This window comes from Ursus arctos, unplaced genomic scaffold (assembly GCF_023065955.2).
Source record: "Ursus arctos isolate Adak ecotype North America unplaced genomic scaffold, UrsArc2.0 scaffold_37, whole genome shotgun sequence".
Taxonomy (NCBI): domain Eukaryota; kingdom Metazoa; phylum Chordata; class Mammalia; order Carnivora; family Ursidae; genus Ursus; species Ursus arctos.
The window spans coordinates 6,446,583-6,462,388 of NW_026623053.1; the positions used below are offsets into that span (position 1 = coordinate 6,446,583).

The following is a 15,806-nucleotide window of genomic DNA, read 5'->3' on the forward strand; positions in this document are numbered from 1 at the left end:
GACCATTTGTCCTTTTCATTGGCTGGGTACTGGCTTCCCTCTTGGCCACGCCTCCCTGATTTTCTGACCCCACCCTGTCCTAACCTTAAAGCCCTCCCCTTCCCCTGAAACTAGGTCGCAATCCCGCCCTCTTTGCTAGTACTTCCTGTTCCCGGCTAACACTGGCGCGGGGCCCGGGGCCGAAGAGTGACCGCGGCCTGAGTGACCTGGGGCGGCTTCGCCGACCGAGTCGGGCCGCGAAGCCGGACGCCAGACGGGAGGGTTGGCGCTCAGGCAGCGCACAGCCTGCGCCAGGTCCCGGCGGGCGACGGGGCTGGGGCTGACTCCTGTCTCAGGATGCCGGGGGAGGAGGAGGAGCGGGCCTTCCTGGCCGCCCGCGAGGAGCTGGCGAGCGCCCTGAGGAAGGATTCCGGGCAGGTGTTTTCCATGGAGCAGCTCCTGCCGCTGTTGGCCACATCCCTGCCGCCAGCAGCCCGCTACCTGCAGCTGGACGCCGCGCGCCTGGTCCGCAGCAATGCTCATGGGGAGGTGAGGCCCGGCCCCGCTCGGGAGGGGGACAGAGAACCTGAGCCCAGGGCGGGGCTCACAGCTCTCCGCTCTCTGACTGCTCTCAGCCCCGAAACTACCTCAACACCCTGTCCACGGCCCTGAACATCCTGGAGAAATATGGCCGCAACCTCCTCAGCCCTCAGCGGCCCCGGTACTGGCGCGGGGTCAAGTTTAATAACCCCGTCTTTCGCAGTACGGTGGATGCTGTGCAGGTGAAGCCCCTGGGCCCCTTATGGGAGAAGGGGACTTGGCCTGGGCTGGGGGGGGGGGGCTTGGTTAGAAAGGGCGGGAGGCTGTGCTTAATAGGGAGGGGTCCAGGCCTTTTGGGAAGGGGGCCTGGTGGGTGGTGACTGGTTGGAATGTGTGGTAGGGGGGCCGGGACGTTCTGCGGTTGTATGGCTACACAGAGGAGCAACCAGATGGATTGAGCTTCCCTGAGGGGCAGGAGGAGCCAGATGAGCACCAAGTAGCTACAGTCACACTGGAAGTACTGCTGCTTCGGACAGAGCTCAGCCTGCTTTTACAGGTGAGATGTTGAGGTATCTCTAGTCCTGAGGACTTAAATACCCGGTCTGGGGAGCCCAGCCTCACTCCCACAGGCAGTCTGGGTACCCTCATGCTGCTGAACCATGGGCATAGTCCCCATAGCAACCTAGGAACTCCCCATACTGTTCTTCCTATGGATGTTGGGAGACCAGGGCTTTGAGGGAGGGCCTTGTCCTAGGACTCCAGGTGGGAGCTCTTATTACCTTGTTTGCAGAATACTCATCCAAGACAACAAGCACTAGAGCAACTGCTGGAAGACAAGGTCGAGGACGATGTAAGGAAGGTAGGGATGGGGCTCTAAGACCTGATGACCAAAGGGGACAGGAGTTGTGGGACTGTGTGTCCCCAAACCCTTGCCCTGCCCCTTTCTTCTCAGATACTGCAGCTCTCAGAGTTTGTCCCCTTACTGAGAGAGATTGCTCCTGGCCCCCTCACCACACCCTCTGCCCCAGGTATTACTCGTCCTGTAATGGGGGGGGTGGGCCGGTTTCTAGTAGGCCATATTGATGGAAATTTGGGGCCCTCCTCTGTTTATCTTCTTGGCCTTTTAAAAATTATTAAAATTGTTTCCTTGGGTCTGGATATGTTGAAAAGTAGTCTGTGATTTGTTCCCTCCCACAGCAATTTAAGATGTAACTTGGTCTTTTTCAGAAAGATGTTCAGTTTTTTTCTGTCCTGTTCTCCAGGCTCCACTCCTGGTCCCTGCTTCCTCTGTGGCTCTGCTCCAGGCACACTTCATTGTTCAACCTGTAAACAGGCTTTGTGCCCAGCTTGTGATCGCCTATTCCATGGACACCCATCCCGTGCCCATCACCTCCGCCAGACCCTGCCTGGGGCCCCCCAGGCCACCCGCCTGACCCCCAGGTGAGAAATCTTCTCTTCTGGGTGGGAGTGAAGTTGAGAGAACTTACAGTTACTTGAGTATTTACTGTATGCCAGTTTCTATGCTTAAGACTGTTTCATAGAAGACAAGCAGCCACTCATTGCCTTCCAAGAGGTCACAGACATACATATCACACAAGTATCAGGCACAGCAAGATAGATTATTATGTTGTGCAAATAGATAGGAAGAGGAGGAACCTAGCCTAAAGGATCAGCTCAATCAGTAAGATTTTTTTTTTGAGATTTTATTTATTTATTTGAGAGAGAGAGATTGATTGAGAGAACCGGTGGGAGGAGGGACAGAGGGAGAGGCAGACTCCCCAAGAAGCAGGGAGCCCTATGCGGGACTCGATCCCAGGACTTGGGATCATGACCTGAGCTGGAGGCAGATGCTTAACTGACTGAGCCACGCAAGCACCTAATCAGTAGGATTTCTAAGCACCTAGTATGGGTCAGGCCCCACTTTAGGGATATCTATCAGCAAGATGTGAACTTCAAGATATAATTAAATGTTAACAGGCTATGGGTATGGAGTGTTCCAGACAGAACAGCATGTACAAAGGACAGGGTCTGTGTTGTCCTGCAGAGAATAAGGGATGCCTGGGAATGAGGGATCCAGGCACCAGGGCCCTCTCAGCAGGCCATGTCTGCTTTTTTGTTACAGCTTACCTGCCTCAGCTCCATCACGGTCCCAGTCAACCTCTGTGCTGGCCCTGGGAGACAGCTCTCTTGTGCTTCCCCTGAAAGCTTCCCCTGATCCTACAAATGCCCGTCTGCCCTGGCACTGTGCTGCCTGTGCCATGCTAAATGAATCTTGGGCAGTGCTCTGTGTGGCCTGTGATCGACCCCGAGGCTGTAAGGGGTTGGGGCTGGGGACTGAGGGTTCCCAAGGAGCTGGGGGCCTAGAATCTGAGCTTGCACGGGGTCGCTGGGCCTGCCAGAGCTGCACCTTTGAGAATGAGGCAGCAGCTGTGCTATGTGCCATCTGTGAGCGACCTCGGCTGGCTCAGCCTCCTAGCTTGGTGGTGGATTCTCGGGATACTGGCATTTGCCTGCAGCCCCTTCAGGTAATCTATTCCTGGCCTTCCCAGCTCTTTATCTGCACCTGTTACCACAGGCCATTCTCTACTTCCTCATCTCCTGTTTCCTCAGTTCTCTGTGTCTCCCCACCAGCTCCCTCTCTTTCCATCTTGAGCCTCAGCCAGCTTTCAATCGGATAATTCTTTTTGCCTTCCCAGCAGGGGGATACTTTGCTCTCCTCTGCCCAGACTCCAGTCTGGTACTGTATTCACTGTACCTTCTGCAACTCGGGTCCTGGCTGGGTATGTGCTATGTGCAACCGGACCAGCAGCCCCATCCCAGTACAGCATGCCCCCCGGCCCCATGCCAGCTCTCTGGAAGAGCGACTCCCTGAGCCAGGGCCTCCACGACGCCTCAGTGCCCCCCTGCCCAGTTCCTGTGGGGACCCTGAGAAGCAGCGCCAAGACAAGATGCGGGAGGAAGGTCTCCAACTAGTGACCAAGATCCGGGTGAGGATTTAGGCCTGGGATGAGGTAGGGTTGAGCTAGTCGGGGAAGGGAAAGGCTGCAGTGGATTAATAATACAAGTTCTTGTAAAGCTTGACATTGTTAGCAGCAGCTGCCTCTTATTGAACACTTTCCACGTGACAAGTATCATACCACGCACTGCTCACTTGATCCATACGTCCAAGCTCAACCACTGTCAGCATTTTGGTTCGGGTGGAGGGTGGGTGGAGGGTGCCCTTCCTGATGGGCCATCTGTCTGGGTGGGACTGTGCCTTAGGAAGGGGAAGCTGCAGGTGCCTGTCCAGAGGAGGTCTTCTCAGCTCTACAGTACTCAGGCACCGAGGTGCCCCTGCAGTGGTTGCGCTCAGAGCTGCCCTACGTGCTGGAAATGGTGGCCGAGCTGGCTGGGCAGCAGGACCCGGGGCTTGGTGCCTTTTCTTGCCAGGAGGCCCGGAAAGCCTGGCTGGATCGTCATGGCAACGTTGATGAAGCTGTGGAAGAGTGTGTGAGGGCCCGGCGGAGAAAGGTACCAGCTGTGCTGGCGGGGGGACAGGGCTGAGGACCGTGGGTCTCAGAACCTCTCACACTCTCTTTTGCTTGCCGTTTCCCTCTCCGCTCCTCCCCACCCCCAATTCTCAGGTGCAGGAGCTCCGGTCCCTGGGCTTTGGGCCTGAAGAGGGGTCTCTTCAAGCATTGTTCCAACACGGTGGTGATGTGGCCCGGGCCCTGACAGAGCTACAGCGCCAGCGCCTAGAGCCCTTCCATCAGCGCCTTTGGGACAAGGGCCCTGATCCCACCCCTTCCTGGGATGGGCCAGATAAGCAGGTGCCGGGAGGAGAATCCACTTGGAGGAGCAGGGGAAGGCTGAGGGGTAGGATTCTTGGGGTCTGACAGCCACTTCTTCCCCCTCCACCTGAATCACATTGCAGAGTCTGGTCAGACGACTTTTGGCAGTCTACGCACTCCCCAGCTGGGGCCGGGCAGAGCTGGCCCTGTCGCTGCTGCAGGAGACACCCAGGAATTACGAGCTGGGGGACGTGGTGGAAGCTGTGAGGCACAGCCAGGACCGGGCCTTCCTGCGCCGCTTGCTTGCCCAGGAGTGTGCGGTGTGCGGCTGGGCCCTGCCCCGCAACCGGGTAAGCCCATCGCCTCCGCACCTGGCCCCAGGATGACTCTCTTCCCTTTGGGACCTGCTCCGCTTCGGCCCCTGTCTCCGGCGCCGTCTTTTGCTCTGCAGTTGCCCAAGTGCTCCAGACGGTGTCCAGGAAGGGGAGAGCAGGAATAGGCCACCTCCTCCCCCCTCATTATTTTTAGCGTTCCACTATGGGACGTTTCAAACACAAAGTGTCCGCTTTCCTCTTCCATGTCCCCCCAACTCCACGCTTCTGCAACTACCAGTGTATCACCAGTCTTTATTCCATCTACACACACAATTATTTTGAAGCGAATCTTAGGCATTATATAGTCAGTCTGTAAATACTTGAGTATGTATCTCTGAAAGGTAAAAGGCTTTGAAAACATAGCCACAAATACCATTGGCGCACGAAAAAAATGACCAGGAATTTTCTAATGTCATCATCAAGTATCCAGTTGGTAGGAGCAGGCCCTCTTACCTCTGACCCCCTGCTTACTCTAGGCCAGACGTGGCAGTTCTTAGGCCAAATACAGTCCCAATTTAGTTGGGCTGGCTCTGTACGTGTTGTGTTTTGTTTTGTTTTCTACCTTTTATTTCAAAATAATTGCAGATTCTCAGGAAGTTGTAAAAATAGTATAGAGTCCTGGGTGCTCTTTACCCACCTTCTCCCAATGGTGGCATCTTCTGTAATTACAATATCAAGACCAGGAAATAAACACTGGTACAATGTGAGCTGGACTGCAGACCTTGTTCATTTTTCCATTTTTCACATGGGTGTGTCTGTGGCTCTGTGCCGTTTTATTCCGCGTATAGGTTCACATAACCACCAAGATACGGATTGTTCCATCATCACAAAGGAACCCCCTCGTGCAACCCCTTTATAGTTGTAATTTTTTTTTAAAGATTTTATTTATTTATTTATTTATTTGACAGAGCAAGAGAGCACAAGCCAGGGGAGCTGCACAGGGAGAGGGAGAAGCAGACTCTGCTGAGCAGGGAGCCCGATGTGGGGCTTGATCCCAGGACTCTGGAATCATGACCTGAGCTGAAGGCAGATGCTTAACTGACTGAGCCACCCAGGCGCCCCTAGTTGCAACTTTCTTCTCCCTTCCTCCTGTCGCCTGACAACAACTAGTCTGTTCTCCATCTCTATAGCTTTGTCAGTTCAGAGATGTTATTTGTTTGCTTTTAATTGAACGTGAGTGCCTTCGGAGGGCGCTCTTCTGCTTACTTCGGGCCTCACCATTGTCTGCTTTCTTCTGTGACAGTCTTCAGACATTTAGATTGCCCGCCAGGCACTTGTTGGAGGTTGCTGCCTTGGCCAGTCACTAACCAGACCCGGGTTTCTCAGTGGACCCCTGGCTCCCGCCCCTTCCGCAGGCTGGCAGCTGACCCCCTCCTCTCCCTGCCTCACCCTGCAGATGCAGGCCCTGACTTCCTGCGAGTGCACCATCTGCCCTGACTGCTTCCGCCAGCACTTCACCATCGCCTTGAAGGAGAAGCACATCACCGACATGGTGTGCCCCGCCTGTGGCCGCCCCGACCTCACCGATGACACACAGCTGCTCAGCTACTTCTCGACCCTTGACATCCAGGTACTGCAGTCCCTAGGACGCAGGGTGCCCTGGGCTTTGCTCAGGAACCCTGCCCACCCACCACTTCTGCATCCTGTCCCCAGCTTCGGGAGAGCCTGGAGCCGGATGCCTATGCACTATTTCACAAGAAGCTGACGGAGGGTGTACTCATGCGGGACCCCAAGTTCTTGTGGTGCGCCCAGGTCAGTGGCCTGCCCAGGGAAGCTGACTGGAGCGGGGGTGGGGGGAGGGCAGGGGGCCAGATCAGGCCTCAGATAGCTTTATGCTCTTGCACCCACAGTGCTCCTTTGGCTTCATATATGAACGGGAGCAGCTGGAGGCAACGTGTCCCCAGTGTCACCAGACCTTCTGTGTGCGCTGTAAGCGCCAGGTGAGGCACATTCATCCTTTCAGAAAGAACATGCTAAGCTACTGGCAGGTACAGGTCAGACTCGGGGTATGCCGAAGCGCGGAATGCACATGAGCTCTGGGCTCAAGGAGCTTGCAGACTAGTCAGGCAAGGAGGGAGGGAGAGAAGGGAGGCTGAGGGGGAGGGAGGGTGAAAGGTAAGTTAAGGGAGGAAGGAAGGGGAAGGGAGGAGGGAGGGAAAGAGGGAAAGGCGGTACGGGAGGGAGAGAGCATAAGTACACATGGCATAAATTCTATAAAGAAAACACAGGAGTCTGAGATTAGGAATAACGAAATGGACCTGTTTCGGATAGAGAAGTCAGACAAGTCTTCTCTAAAATGGTTTAATTTAAGCTCAGGCCTGAAAGTTAAGAAGAAGCCACGTATGCAAAGGATATTCGGGACAGAAAGAACAACACATGGAAAGGCCAAAGTCAGAAAAAGTGTTGTGTGGCTGGAGCCCCAAGAGCAAGGGTGAGAGTGGCAGGCGATCGGAGAGGAGCTAGCTGCCAGATCAGGAGAGGCCTTGAGGCCAAGTGAGGAAGGTATTTGCCTTTTATTCTAAGACTAAGCAAGGGGTGATACTGTCTCATTTGCCTTTTAAGAAGTTTAGTATTTGACCCTGAAACAAATAATACATTCTATGTTAATGAATTTAAATTTAAAAACTATTTTTTAAAAGTTCAATGTTGCTTTGGCAGCACATATTCTAAAAAGTTTAACATTGGATACCAAAAAGTGACATCTCTATTACAAAACACAATAGTAAAATGACCACCTGAGACCCTACTGCTGAATCCCGAACCTAGAACACCCCCAGTGCTGTTGAAGCTGCCTGCCTGACACTCGAGCGTGCATGGCAGGCGAGCAGCAGTGGAGGCAGAGACACCAGGAACCGAGGCAAAACCTGGCCTGGCCCAGAGTATTGTGGGCACAGTCGAGATGAAGAAAGAGGGGACAGGGCTGAGATAGGCTTGGGCGGTGGACAGAAGACCTGCCGCTGAATGTGTGCCGGTATGATCAGAGCCAGAGGTGAAGGACAGTGCCATAAACTAAGGCAGGGACCACCAGGTATGAGGAGAGACGGGGCGGTCAGGAAGGGCCCAGGGTGGAGTCTTCAGGGAAGGCTTGCTTTCCCTCCCGCAGTGGGAAGAGCAGCATCGAGGCCGGAGCTGCGAGGATTTCCAGAACTGGAAACGCACCAATGACCCAGAATACCAGGCCCAGGGCCTGGCCATGTATCTTCAGGAGAATGGCATTGGTAAGGGTGGCCCACGAGGCCTGTTTGCCCAGTAATTTGTCACTGCTAGCGGCTCTCTTCCCGAGGGCTTGCTTCAAGGAGCAGTGGCAGCCCCAGCCCTGACCTGCCGTCCTTTGCAGACTGCCCCAAGTGCAAGTTCTCATACGCACTGGCCCGAGGAGGCTGCATGCACTTTCACTGTACCCAGTGCCGCCACCAGTTCTGCAGTGGCTGCTACAATGCCTTTTACGCCAAGAATGTGAGCCCGGAGAATGGGGATGGAAGGGACAGGAGGGCGGGCGGCTGCCATCAGGTGTGGGGGGCAAAGGCATGGAGGAGTAGCCTAGGGGAAGAGAAGAGGAGGCCAATGGGGTGTAAAGCACCTCTCTCTGTCCCCTCCCCCCTTTTGCTTGCTCCAGACCCTCCAATGTCTCTATCTTCCCCCATCCCTACACCCCTCATGCAGGGGTTCTGAGAAGCCAGGACCCCAACCGTCTCCAACTTCCCCTCTCCCATCTGGGTTTCCGCCAGAAATGTCCAGACCCTAACTGCAGGGTGAAAAAGTCCCTGCATGGCCACCACCCACGAGACTGCCTCTTCTACCTGCGGGACTGGACTGTGCTCCGGCTCCAGAAGCTGCTACAGGTCAGCGGTGGCCAGCCTGGCTGGGTTTGCAGATTGCCTAGGGTAGGAGGCAGGGCCCCGGGTGGCAAGAAATGAAAGGCTCTCTGCTGGGCATTTTGGCGGGGCTGGCATCAAGGGGAACCTAACGCCCATCCGTCTGCCCCTCCTCAGGACAACAATGTCATGTTCAACACAGAGCCCCCAGCAGGCGCGCGGGCAGTTCCTGGCGGTGAGTGTCGGGACAAGCCTGGGAGAAGGGGTGAGGGCAGGCTGGACTCCCACCGTGTTGTGGGTAAAGGGGAGGCTTGGGTGTGTGGTCAGAGCTCAGCCTGTGCTGACTTGGGTGCTTCTGGGCGAGTTAGCCTCTCTGGGCCTACTTTCTTCCTCTGTGACGCGGGAGTAAGACGCCTGCTTTGCAGCTCAGCTGTTTTACATGAGGCCGCGTTAAAGCACCTGGCACTTGATCCTAATTTCCTTCTCCCATTCCCAAAGGATAATGATCCATCAGTTAACCCAAGGAGTGTTTAATGAGACTTGCTAGTTGCACTGCTTTGGGTTCTATGAGGGCAACAGAAGAAGGTTACCTATGGTTCTAATCTACCCCACCCTGTATTACCATACGGTAAGACCTTCCCAGAAGAAGTTAACTAGGCACGAGCTAAATCACAGCCAAAAGAGTTGTCTCAAGAGAGTACGTGACAATAAAAAAAGAGACAGTAGTGATTATGGACCAAAAGCAAGCTTGGATAGAAGGGCCAGCAAGGCCCCTGCTTCTGTATCAGAGTTGGTCTGCCAGGATGGTTTCTCTAAGTACCCACCCCCCTTCAATCCCCAGCACCTGCCTCCCCTGCCTCCGTTGTTATCCCAGTTCTCTGGGGGCTTCATGGTTAGTGCCCTCCCAACACGAGGGCCCCTTCCCTTACCCTTAGGTGGCTGCCGAGTGATGGAGCAGAAGGAGATTCCTAATGGGTTCCGAGACGAAGCTTGTGGCAAGGAGACTCCGGCTGGCCATGCTGGCCTCTGCCAGTGAGTGTCAGGCACAGCATGGAGCATGGTGGTGGGGAGGGTACGCCTGGGGAGGTCTCCGGGAGTAGTCCTGCAGGGGCAGCGAGAGGGAGGCTCTCTGGGCAAGGGCGTGGCGAGGGAGTAGCTGGCAGTGTTACAGGGAGGAGGTACCCACCGGTGCGAGTGGCAAGAGTTGCCAGTCTTGTTTGTGCCCAGCAAGGTGCTAGGCACACTGGTTTAATATTAGCCAAACGGAAGAACAAATATTCCACCCTGCCATCTCCCCAGGGCACACTACAAAGAGTATCTTGTGAGCCTCATCAATGCCCACTCACTGGACCCAGCCACCCTGTACGAGGTGGAGGAGCTGGAGACGGCTGCCGAGCGCTACCTGCACGTGCGCCCTCAGCCAGTGGCCGGGGAGGACGCCCCCGCCTACCATGCCCGCCTGTTACAGGTAAAGCCTCCCTCTGACCCGCGCCCCAGAAGTCCCCTATCCAGCCTGTGTCTGAGCTCTAGGCTTCCAGTGTCATCATTTTCTCTCTCCTTCTGCAGAAGCTGATGGAAGAGGTGCCCTTGGGACAGAGTATCCCTCGCAGGAGGAAGTAGCTGAGGGCAGGGGTCCTCTTGAGGGTCTCAAGGCCCAGCCTCCTCAGGACCAGCTCCAGCACCAATAAAGAGGCATCTCCTTGCCCAGGCTTTTTGGTGGTCCTTCTTCTGGCCCCACCATCTGGGGCACCGGGGGCGGGGTGTGTGTGTGTGTGTGTGTGAACTGAGAGCTTTGTTGAAAGGGTCGCCTGCAGCCCACCGCCTGACCCTCCTTGGACTCAGGGCCAGGAAGGAATTGACACCATGGATGACCAAGGAGGCGCTCCCCAGCCAGCCCCCTGGCCTGGGCTTTCTCCTCCCCTGCCTCCTTTGTTCCTTCTTCGAATTCAGCTGGTATTTGAGGTCACCTACTAGGCACCAGGCAGGCACAAGGGGGGAAACACAGATACACAGGTGGTATAGGGCCAGCCAGAGCCCTCAGGCCAGACTCCAGGACCCTGGCCTCCCTGGGAAGAAGCAGTGTCACAGAGATCAGCGGGTAGCTAAGGGGGTTGGGGGCGGGGGGAATGAGCCTGAGCGGGGAGGGGCCCTCCTGTGTCCGACAGTGGGATTCCAACAGTGAGGTCCTCAGATGCTGCTGCCCCCTGGTGGCGTGGCGTTGCCCTGCAGCTCGGATCACGTGATTTCTGAGAAAAGGCCCTGCCTGGAGGAGAACTGAAACTTAGGGTGGGGACTGTAGGAAGGGGCGGAGAGATCCGGACGTTCCCTGGACTGCTGCTGAGCCGAGGGCAGCTGCATCCTGGGACAGTCAGCGAGCGGCGCAGGTAAGACCGGCCGAGGGTGCACGTCTGCCTGGGTCTAGAGCTGGAAGGCCCGGCCGGATTGGAGGCGGGGGCGGGGCTCCTGGGGCCCCTCGGCTGAACAGGAATATACAGGGGGCCTTGTGAGCCAGGACGCAGGGTGGGTTGGCCTGAGTGAGTCAGGGACCAGGGGCCAAGGTCCCCAGCCCTAGAGGTAAAGGACAGGAGGCCCTGCCGCTGGGTTGTTGAGGGAAGTCCCAGCCCCGGCTCCAGCTGCCCGTTTGTTTTCTTGCCTCCTGGCCCTGCCCACTTCCTCCGCAGCTCTGCCCCACCTACCCCAGAAGCAAGCAGAGGAGAAGAGTTGGTGGGGTCAAACCTAGGTTTGGGGGTGGTGGGTGAGGGACCGAAGGGGCAACTCAGAAGCCGATACTGCTTCTGCAAATGCTTGGGCTAGAGACCGGGCTTCTCTCCACGAGCCACACCAAGCAAGGGAGTTCTCTGCCAGACAGAAGATTTCCCAAAAAGTCTTAAAACTAAAACCAAGACCTGAAGTTTCCTTCCAGATGTCACAGCTTGAGATGTTAAAAGGGAGGTTATTTCTTCGTCATTACTAGTGAAGAGAGAAATGACACAATTTGGCCCCAGAATTTTGAGAAATGTCTACAGGCAAAAGATGGATGGGATCACTGGGGGTACTGGCCAGGATCCAACCCCATTGGTGAGGCTCTCAGCATTTGTTCCCTCCCACGGCGTCAGTTCCACTGATGCTGCCTGCGACTCTTGTCCCCAGGATGGCATCAGGCAGGGCACGCTGCACCCGAAAGCTGCGGAACTGGGTGGTGGAGCAAGTGGAGAGCGGGCAGTTCCCCGGGGTGTGCTGGGACGATGCAGCCAAGACCATGTTCCGGATCCCTTGGAAGCATGCGGGCAAGCAGGACTTCCGGGAGGACCAGGATGCCGCCTTCTTCAAGGTGAGAGAGCCCGGAAACGAGCCCCTCCGAGGGAAGGGTGGCATAGACACTGAAGCTCTCACCCTCCAGGGATTGTCAGCCTGGGCTTCAGAGAAGGGGAGATGGGAGGGTCGAACCGGCTGCCTAATGGACACAGCCCGATACAAAGTGAAAGTGCAGAAATTGTTAAGGATTTCGGGCCGGCGGTAGCAGAGCATAAACCCGAGCGCTGGCCCTTCTGTGCCCCTGCTCAGGTGGCGTGTCCGCGAAGCCAGCCGGACTAGAGAGCCAGCCAGGGCGTAACATGCCATCTCTGCTTTACTTCCTGTGTTTTGAAGGCGTGGGCGATATTTAAGGGGAAGTACAAGGAAGGGGACACAGAAGGCCCTGCTATCTGGAAGACTCGTCTACGCTGTGCCCTCAACAAGAGTCCTGAATTTGAGGAGGTTCCTGAGAATGGCCATAGGGACGGAGCTGAGCCCTACAAGGTGTATCGGCTGCTGCCGCCGTCAGGGACTCTCCCCGGTGGGTGTCCCCTTGCCCAGCTGCTCTGAAGCAGCAGACTGGGGACAGGGGGAGGATGGAGACAGGAGCCTTCTTGGAGGGTGCTGGGCCTCTCCCCAGGTTCCTCATTCAGAGTTCTGCCCCGTCCCTGTCCTTGGGGAGCTGCCACCCAGGTTCCCCTGCCTGGGCCTGCCCTTCCTTTCACTGCCTCCTGTCCTACCTGCTGTCCGCGCTTAAGGCCCTGACCTCTCCCCCACTCCACAATATTCCACAGCTCAGTCGGGGACTCAGAAATCACCATCAAAGCGACATCACAGTTCCATGTCCTCTGAGAAGGAGGAAGATGAGGGTAACACAAAGAACTGCGTGCTCAGTCCCTCCTTGCTTGAGGACCCCCTCAGAAATGTAAGAGCTGGCGAGGGAATGGGGGAGGGGGGCCTGAGGGCAGGACAGTAACTAGGGGAGGGGTGCGCCAACGATAGACACTGTGTCTGCAGGAGGAGGTGGGGGCCAGTGGGGGAACAGGCCATTCAAACTTTGGGAGCAGCAGCAGCGGCAGCAACAGCCCTGAGCCTCAGGAAGGTACCACCGCCCCTGCCTCTGTTCGTCGCCCCCGTGCCACACCCTCTGGCCCTTGGATTCCCCGTTCTCATTCTGAACGGTACACCTCTGCTTCCCTTATAGATACGAACACAACTGAAGCCCCTTTCCAAGGAGATCAGGTGTCATTGGAATTTCTGCCCCCTCCAGACTCAGGTGCATGGCACTTCTGACTCATCCCTGCTCCCTGTCCCCCCACGTTGTCTCCCTGTAGTCATACGTGTGTTATCGGATCTGTTAGGGCTTGCAGCAGACTGGGCCCACCTTACCCAGACAGTGGCGCCCGTTTTAGGCAGTGCACCTGGCCAGACTCCACACTCCAAATTGCTCAATTCTCAGAAATACCCCCTATCCACTCTGGTCTCTGGAAATCCACTTTGAGACATTAATTCCTGTGGGTCAAGCATCTCGGGGACCTTCTTATAAACTGTAAGACCCGGGGCATTAAGCCCTAGGGCCTCAGGGGGCATTTGTGTCAGTTCCTCTCCTGAGTGGCAGGAAGCCCCTTGGCTGGTGAGGGTGGCGGGAGGGCGGATGAGGAGGGAGGTGCCTTCTCTAACCTCAGAAGGTGAAGCCGCTACCCCCGCCCTCGCTTGGAGTCCCTCTCTGGACCTCGCGGTTCTCACGAGCAACATGAGGATGTGGGATTCGCGAGGAGCCCCTCCTCGTCTCCCGCAGGCCCTGGTGCCGACCGGGCGGCCCCCTCGGGCGAAGTGCGGGTGCACCTGTCGTTCTCTGTCCGCAGACTACTCGCTGCTGCTCACCTTCATCTACGGCGGGCGCGTGGTGGGTGAGGCCCAGGTGCAGAGCCTGGACTGCCGCCTCGTGGCCGAGCCCTCGGGCACCCAGTGCGGAATGGAGCAGGTGGTCTTTCCCAAGCCTGACCCCCGAGAGCCCACCCAGCGCCTGCTGAGCCAGATCGAGAGGGGCGTCCTGGTAGCCAGCAACTCCCGGGGCGTCTTCGTGCAGCGCCTCTGCCCCATCCCCGTCTCCTGGAACGCGCCGCAGGCACCACCCGGCCCAGGCCCGCATCTGCTGCCCAGCAATGAGTGCGTGGAGCTCTTCAGAACCACCTACTTCTGCAGAGGTGAGGGGAGCCCCTGCCCCTGCCTCTTACCCCTCGGGACCTGGTAGACTCTGCCGCCCCGTGTCCTCCAGTAGATCCTTCCTTAGAGCTCCTGCGTGGCGCCCTGCACATGCGCAGTGCACAGCCTGCGGGGCCCTGTGCTCCGCCCCGCAGCTGCCTGGCAGCCGCCCTGCCCCAGCCCGGGCCTTGGGCGATGAGGCTCCGGTGGAGCTCAGCACAGCGTCCCGTCTCGGGGACCGCCCCCGCATGGCCGCAGCCAGTAACGGGAAGGTGCGCCCCCGGGCCTCCCCTGCATCTACACTTGCACCCACGCCGTCGACGTATTCGGGAGAGCTGGCGCACGTTACCCACCCCGGCCCTGCTACACCCCAGGCAGCTCCTCTGGTCGCCCTTCTCCCGTCCACTTCCGCCTCCATTCACTTCTAAATCTGACCTTGCGCGTTAGGGGCCAGGAGTATGGGGGCCGCGGGGCAGGAGCGTGCCGGGGCCACGGGTGCCCTTGGTGGAGGGTGCGAGCAGGCAGCAGAGTGAGGGGGCGCCCCTCTGTGTCAGCAGCCCAGGCTGCAGCCATGGGAACTCTAAGCTCTCCGGCAGAGAGCTTTTCAGGTTGTGTAAAAATCAGTTACGTTAAAACACTTCTTACTCGGAGAGGGGTACCCTTTCCTATTTGCACACGGGTGAGTAGCAGCTTAGTTGCTGGCATTTCTCCTGGTGTGAGGCAACAGTCTGGTGACCCTGCAGCTCCTGTTCTGGCCCTGGTCTCCAGCTGGCCCCAGTCTCTTTGTCCAGGATGCAGGATGGGCCCCTCTCTGTTCCTTTCCTGCCTGTGACCTCCCTCTTCTTCTTCTTCTTCTTTTTTTTTTTCTTCTTCCAACCCTTGACCCTTTCTCTTTCATCAGACTTGGCCAGGTACTTCCAGGGCCTGGGCCCCCCACCCAAGTTCCAGGTGACACTGAATTTCTGGGAGGAAAGCCCCAGCCCCAATCATACCCCAAAGAGTCTTATCACAGTGCAGGTGAGTTCAGGGCAGGGGAAGACCGGTCTGCCTGTGGGGGGGTTCCAGGAGGAGAAGGGGCCTCCGGGTGAAGGGGACTCCTGGGGGTGGTGTCTGCCCCGGCTGTGCTCACGAGCGTCCCTTGCCCGCCCTGTCCGGTGCAGATGGAGCAGGCCTTCGCCCGGCATCTACTGGAGGAGACTCCGGAGGAGCAGGCAGCCGCTCTGTCCCTGCTGCAGAGCCTGGGGGACCCACCTTCCGCCTCTCCTCTCTCTTCCTCCTATCTCCTTTGAAAGAGACTGATTCTCCACACTGCTCACCTGCCTCCCTCGGTGATAATTCTCAGTGGTTGTCTCAGACGGTTACGTCCTGGAACTGCCCGTGTCCCTGGCTGGCGGAGAACTCAAGGGTGATTTTTATCCACCCCACCACTTTTTTTTTTTTTTTTTTTTAAGATAGGTCTTCTTTCATCTCTGAGGAACTGACCTGGGAAAGTTCAAATGGTGTGAACTCAGGGGCTCTTTCCCTCTTCCCCCAATCCTAAAGCCAAGCACTTTATGTTTTCTTCATAGATGTTCACTAGGGATTTAAAATAAAACATTATTGAAAAAGGAGTCAGTATCTGCTTTGTTGGGATGAAAAGGTAGCAGGGGTCACGGGGAAGTGCTAAAGGCGTTATTTGAGAGTGAGGAACTTGGGTTCTCTTCCTGCTGACCTCTCCGGGCCCCTTTCCTCTCCTCCACCTGCAGGTTCTGGCTAGGAAGCTGTCTGGGCTCTGTGGGTTCGGGGCCTGGGGAGAGGATCGAGGTTATCCACCAAGAAGAGCACAGCCT

At 56.9% G+C, this 15,806-nt stretch overlaps 2 protein-coding genes across 5 annotated transcripts; both read left to right on the forward strand.

Annotated features, from left to right (window-relative positions):
- Window positions 1–336: 336 nt before the first annotated feature.
- Window positions 337–10,188, forward strand: RNF31 (ring finger protein 31). 4 transcript variants are annotated; one of them, XM_026486380.4, is made up of 21 exons: window positions 337–528; window positions 615–761; window positions 920–1,075; window positions 1,310–1,378; window positions 1,472–1,547; window positions 1,782–1,959; window positions 2,642–3,044; window positions 3,216–3,506; window positions 3,781–4,029; window positions 4,143–4,328; window positions 4,433–4,639; window positions 6,060–6,233; window positions 6,317–6,415; window positions 6,514–6,603; window positions 7,767–7,881; window positions 8,001–8,119; window positions 8,392–8,505; window positions 8,656–8,713; window positions 9,414–9,510; window positions 9,778–9,946; window positions 10,045–10,188. In XM_026486380.4, exons 1-21 carry the CDS (start codon window positions 337–339, stop codon window positions 10,096–10,098), a joined length of 3,243 nt encoding a protein of 1,080 aa, XP_026342165.1. In that variant the 3' UTR covers window positions 10,099–10,188. The 4 variants fall into 4 exon arrangements, with proteins under 4 accessions (XP_026342165.1, XP_026342166.1, XP_044235504.1 ...); XM_026486381.4 differs by having other exon boundaries at window positions 1,310–1,369; XM_044379569.3 differs by lacking the exon at window positions 3,216–3,506.
- A 548-nt stretch (window positions 10,189–10,736) lies between these two features.
- Window positions 10,737–15,584, forward strand: IRF9 (interferon regulatory factor 9). The gene is given in 10 exon segments (XM_048213247.2): window positions 10,737–10,862; window positions 11,629–11,809; window positions 12,127–12,313; window positions 12,567–12,697; window positions 12,790–12,874; window positions 12,977–13,048; window positions 13,638–13,979; window positions 14,879–14,994; window positions 15,138–15,227; window positions 15,229–15,584. Coding segments are annotated over 9 exon segments (1,251 nt in total). The 5' UTR covers window positions 10,737–10,862; window position 11,629; the 3' UTR covers window positions 15,277–15,584.
- The last annotated feature ends 222 nt before the right edge of the window (window positions 15,585–15,806 follow it).

What these genes read in the sequence shown, in the direction of transcription:
- RNF31 (XM_026486380.4), top strand. Translation starts at nt 337, where the DNA reads ATGCCGGGGGAGGAGGAGGAGCGGGCCTTCCTGGCCGCCCGCGAGGAG. An exon ending in GTACGGTGGATGCTGTGCAG is followed by an intron (nt 762 to 919) that starts GTGAAGCCCCTG and finishes AATGTGTGGTAG; the next exon opens with GGGGGCCGGGACGTTCTGCG. An exon ending in AGCTCAGCCTGCTTTTACAG is followed by an intron (nt 1,076 to 1,309) that starts GTGAGATGTTGA and finishes CCTTGTTTGCAG; the next exon opens with AATACTCATCCAAGACAACA.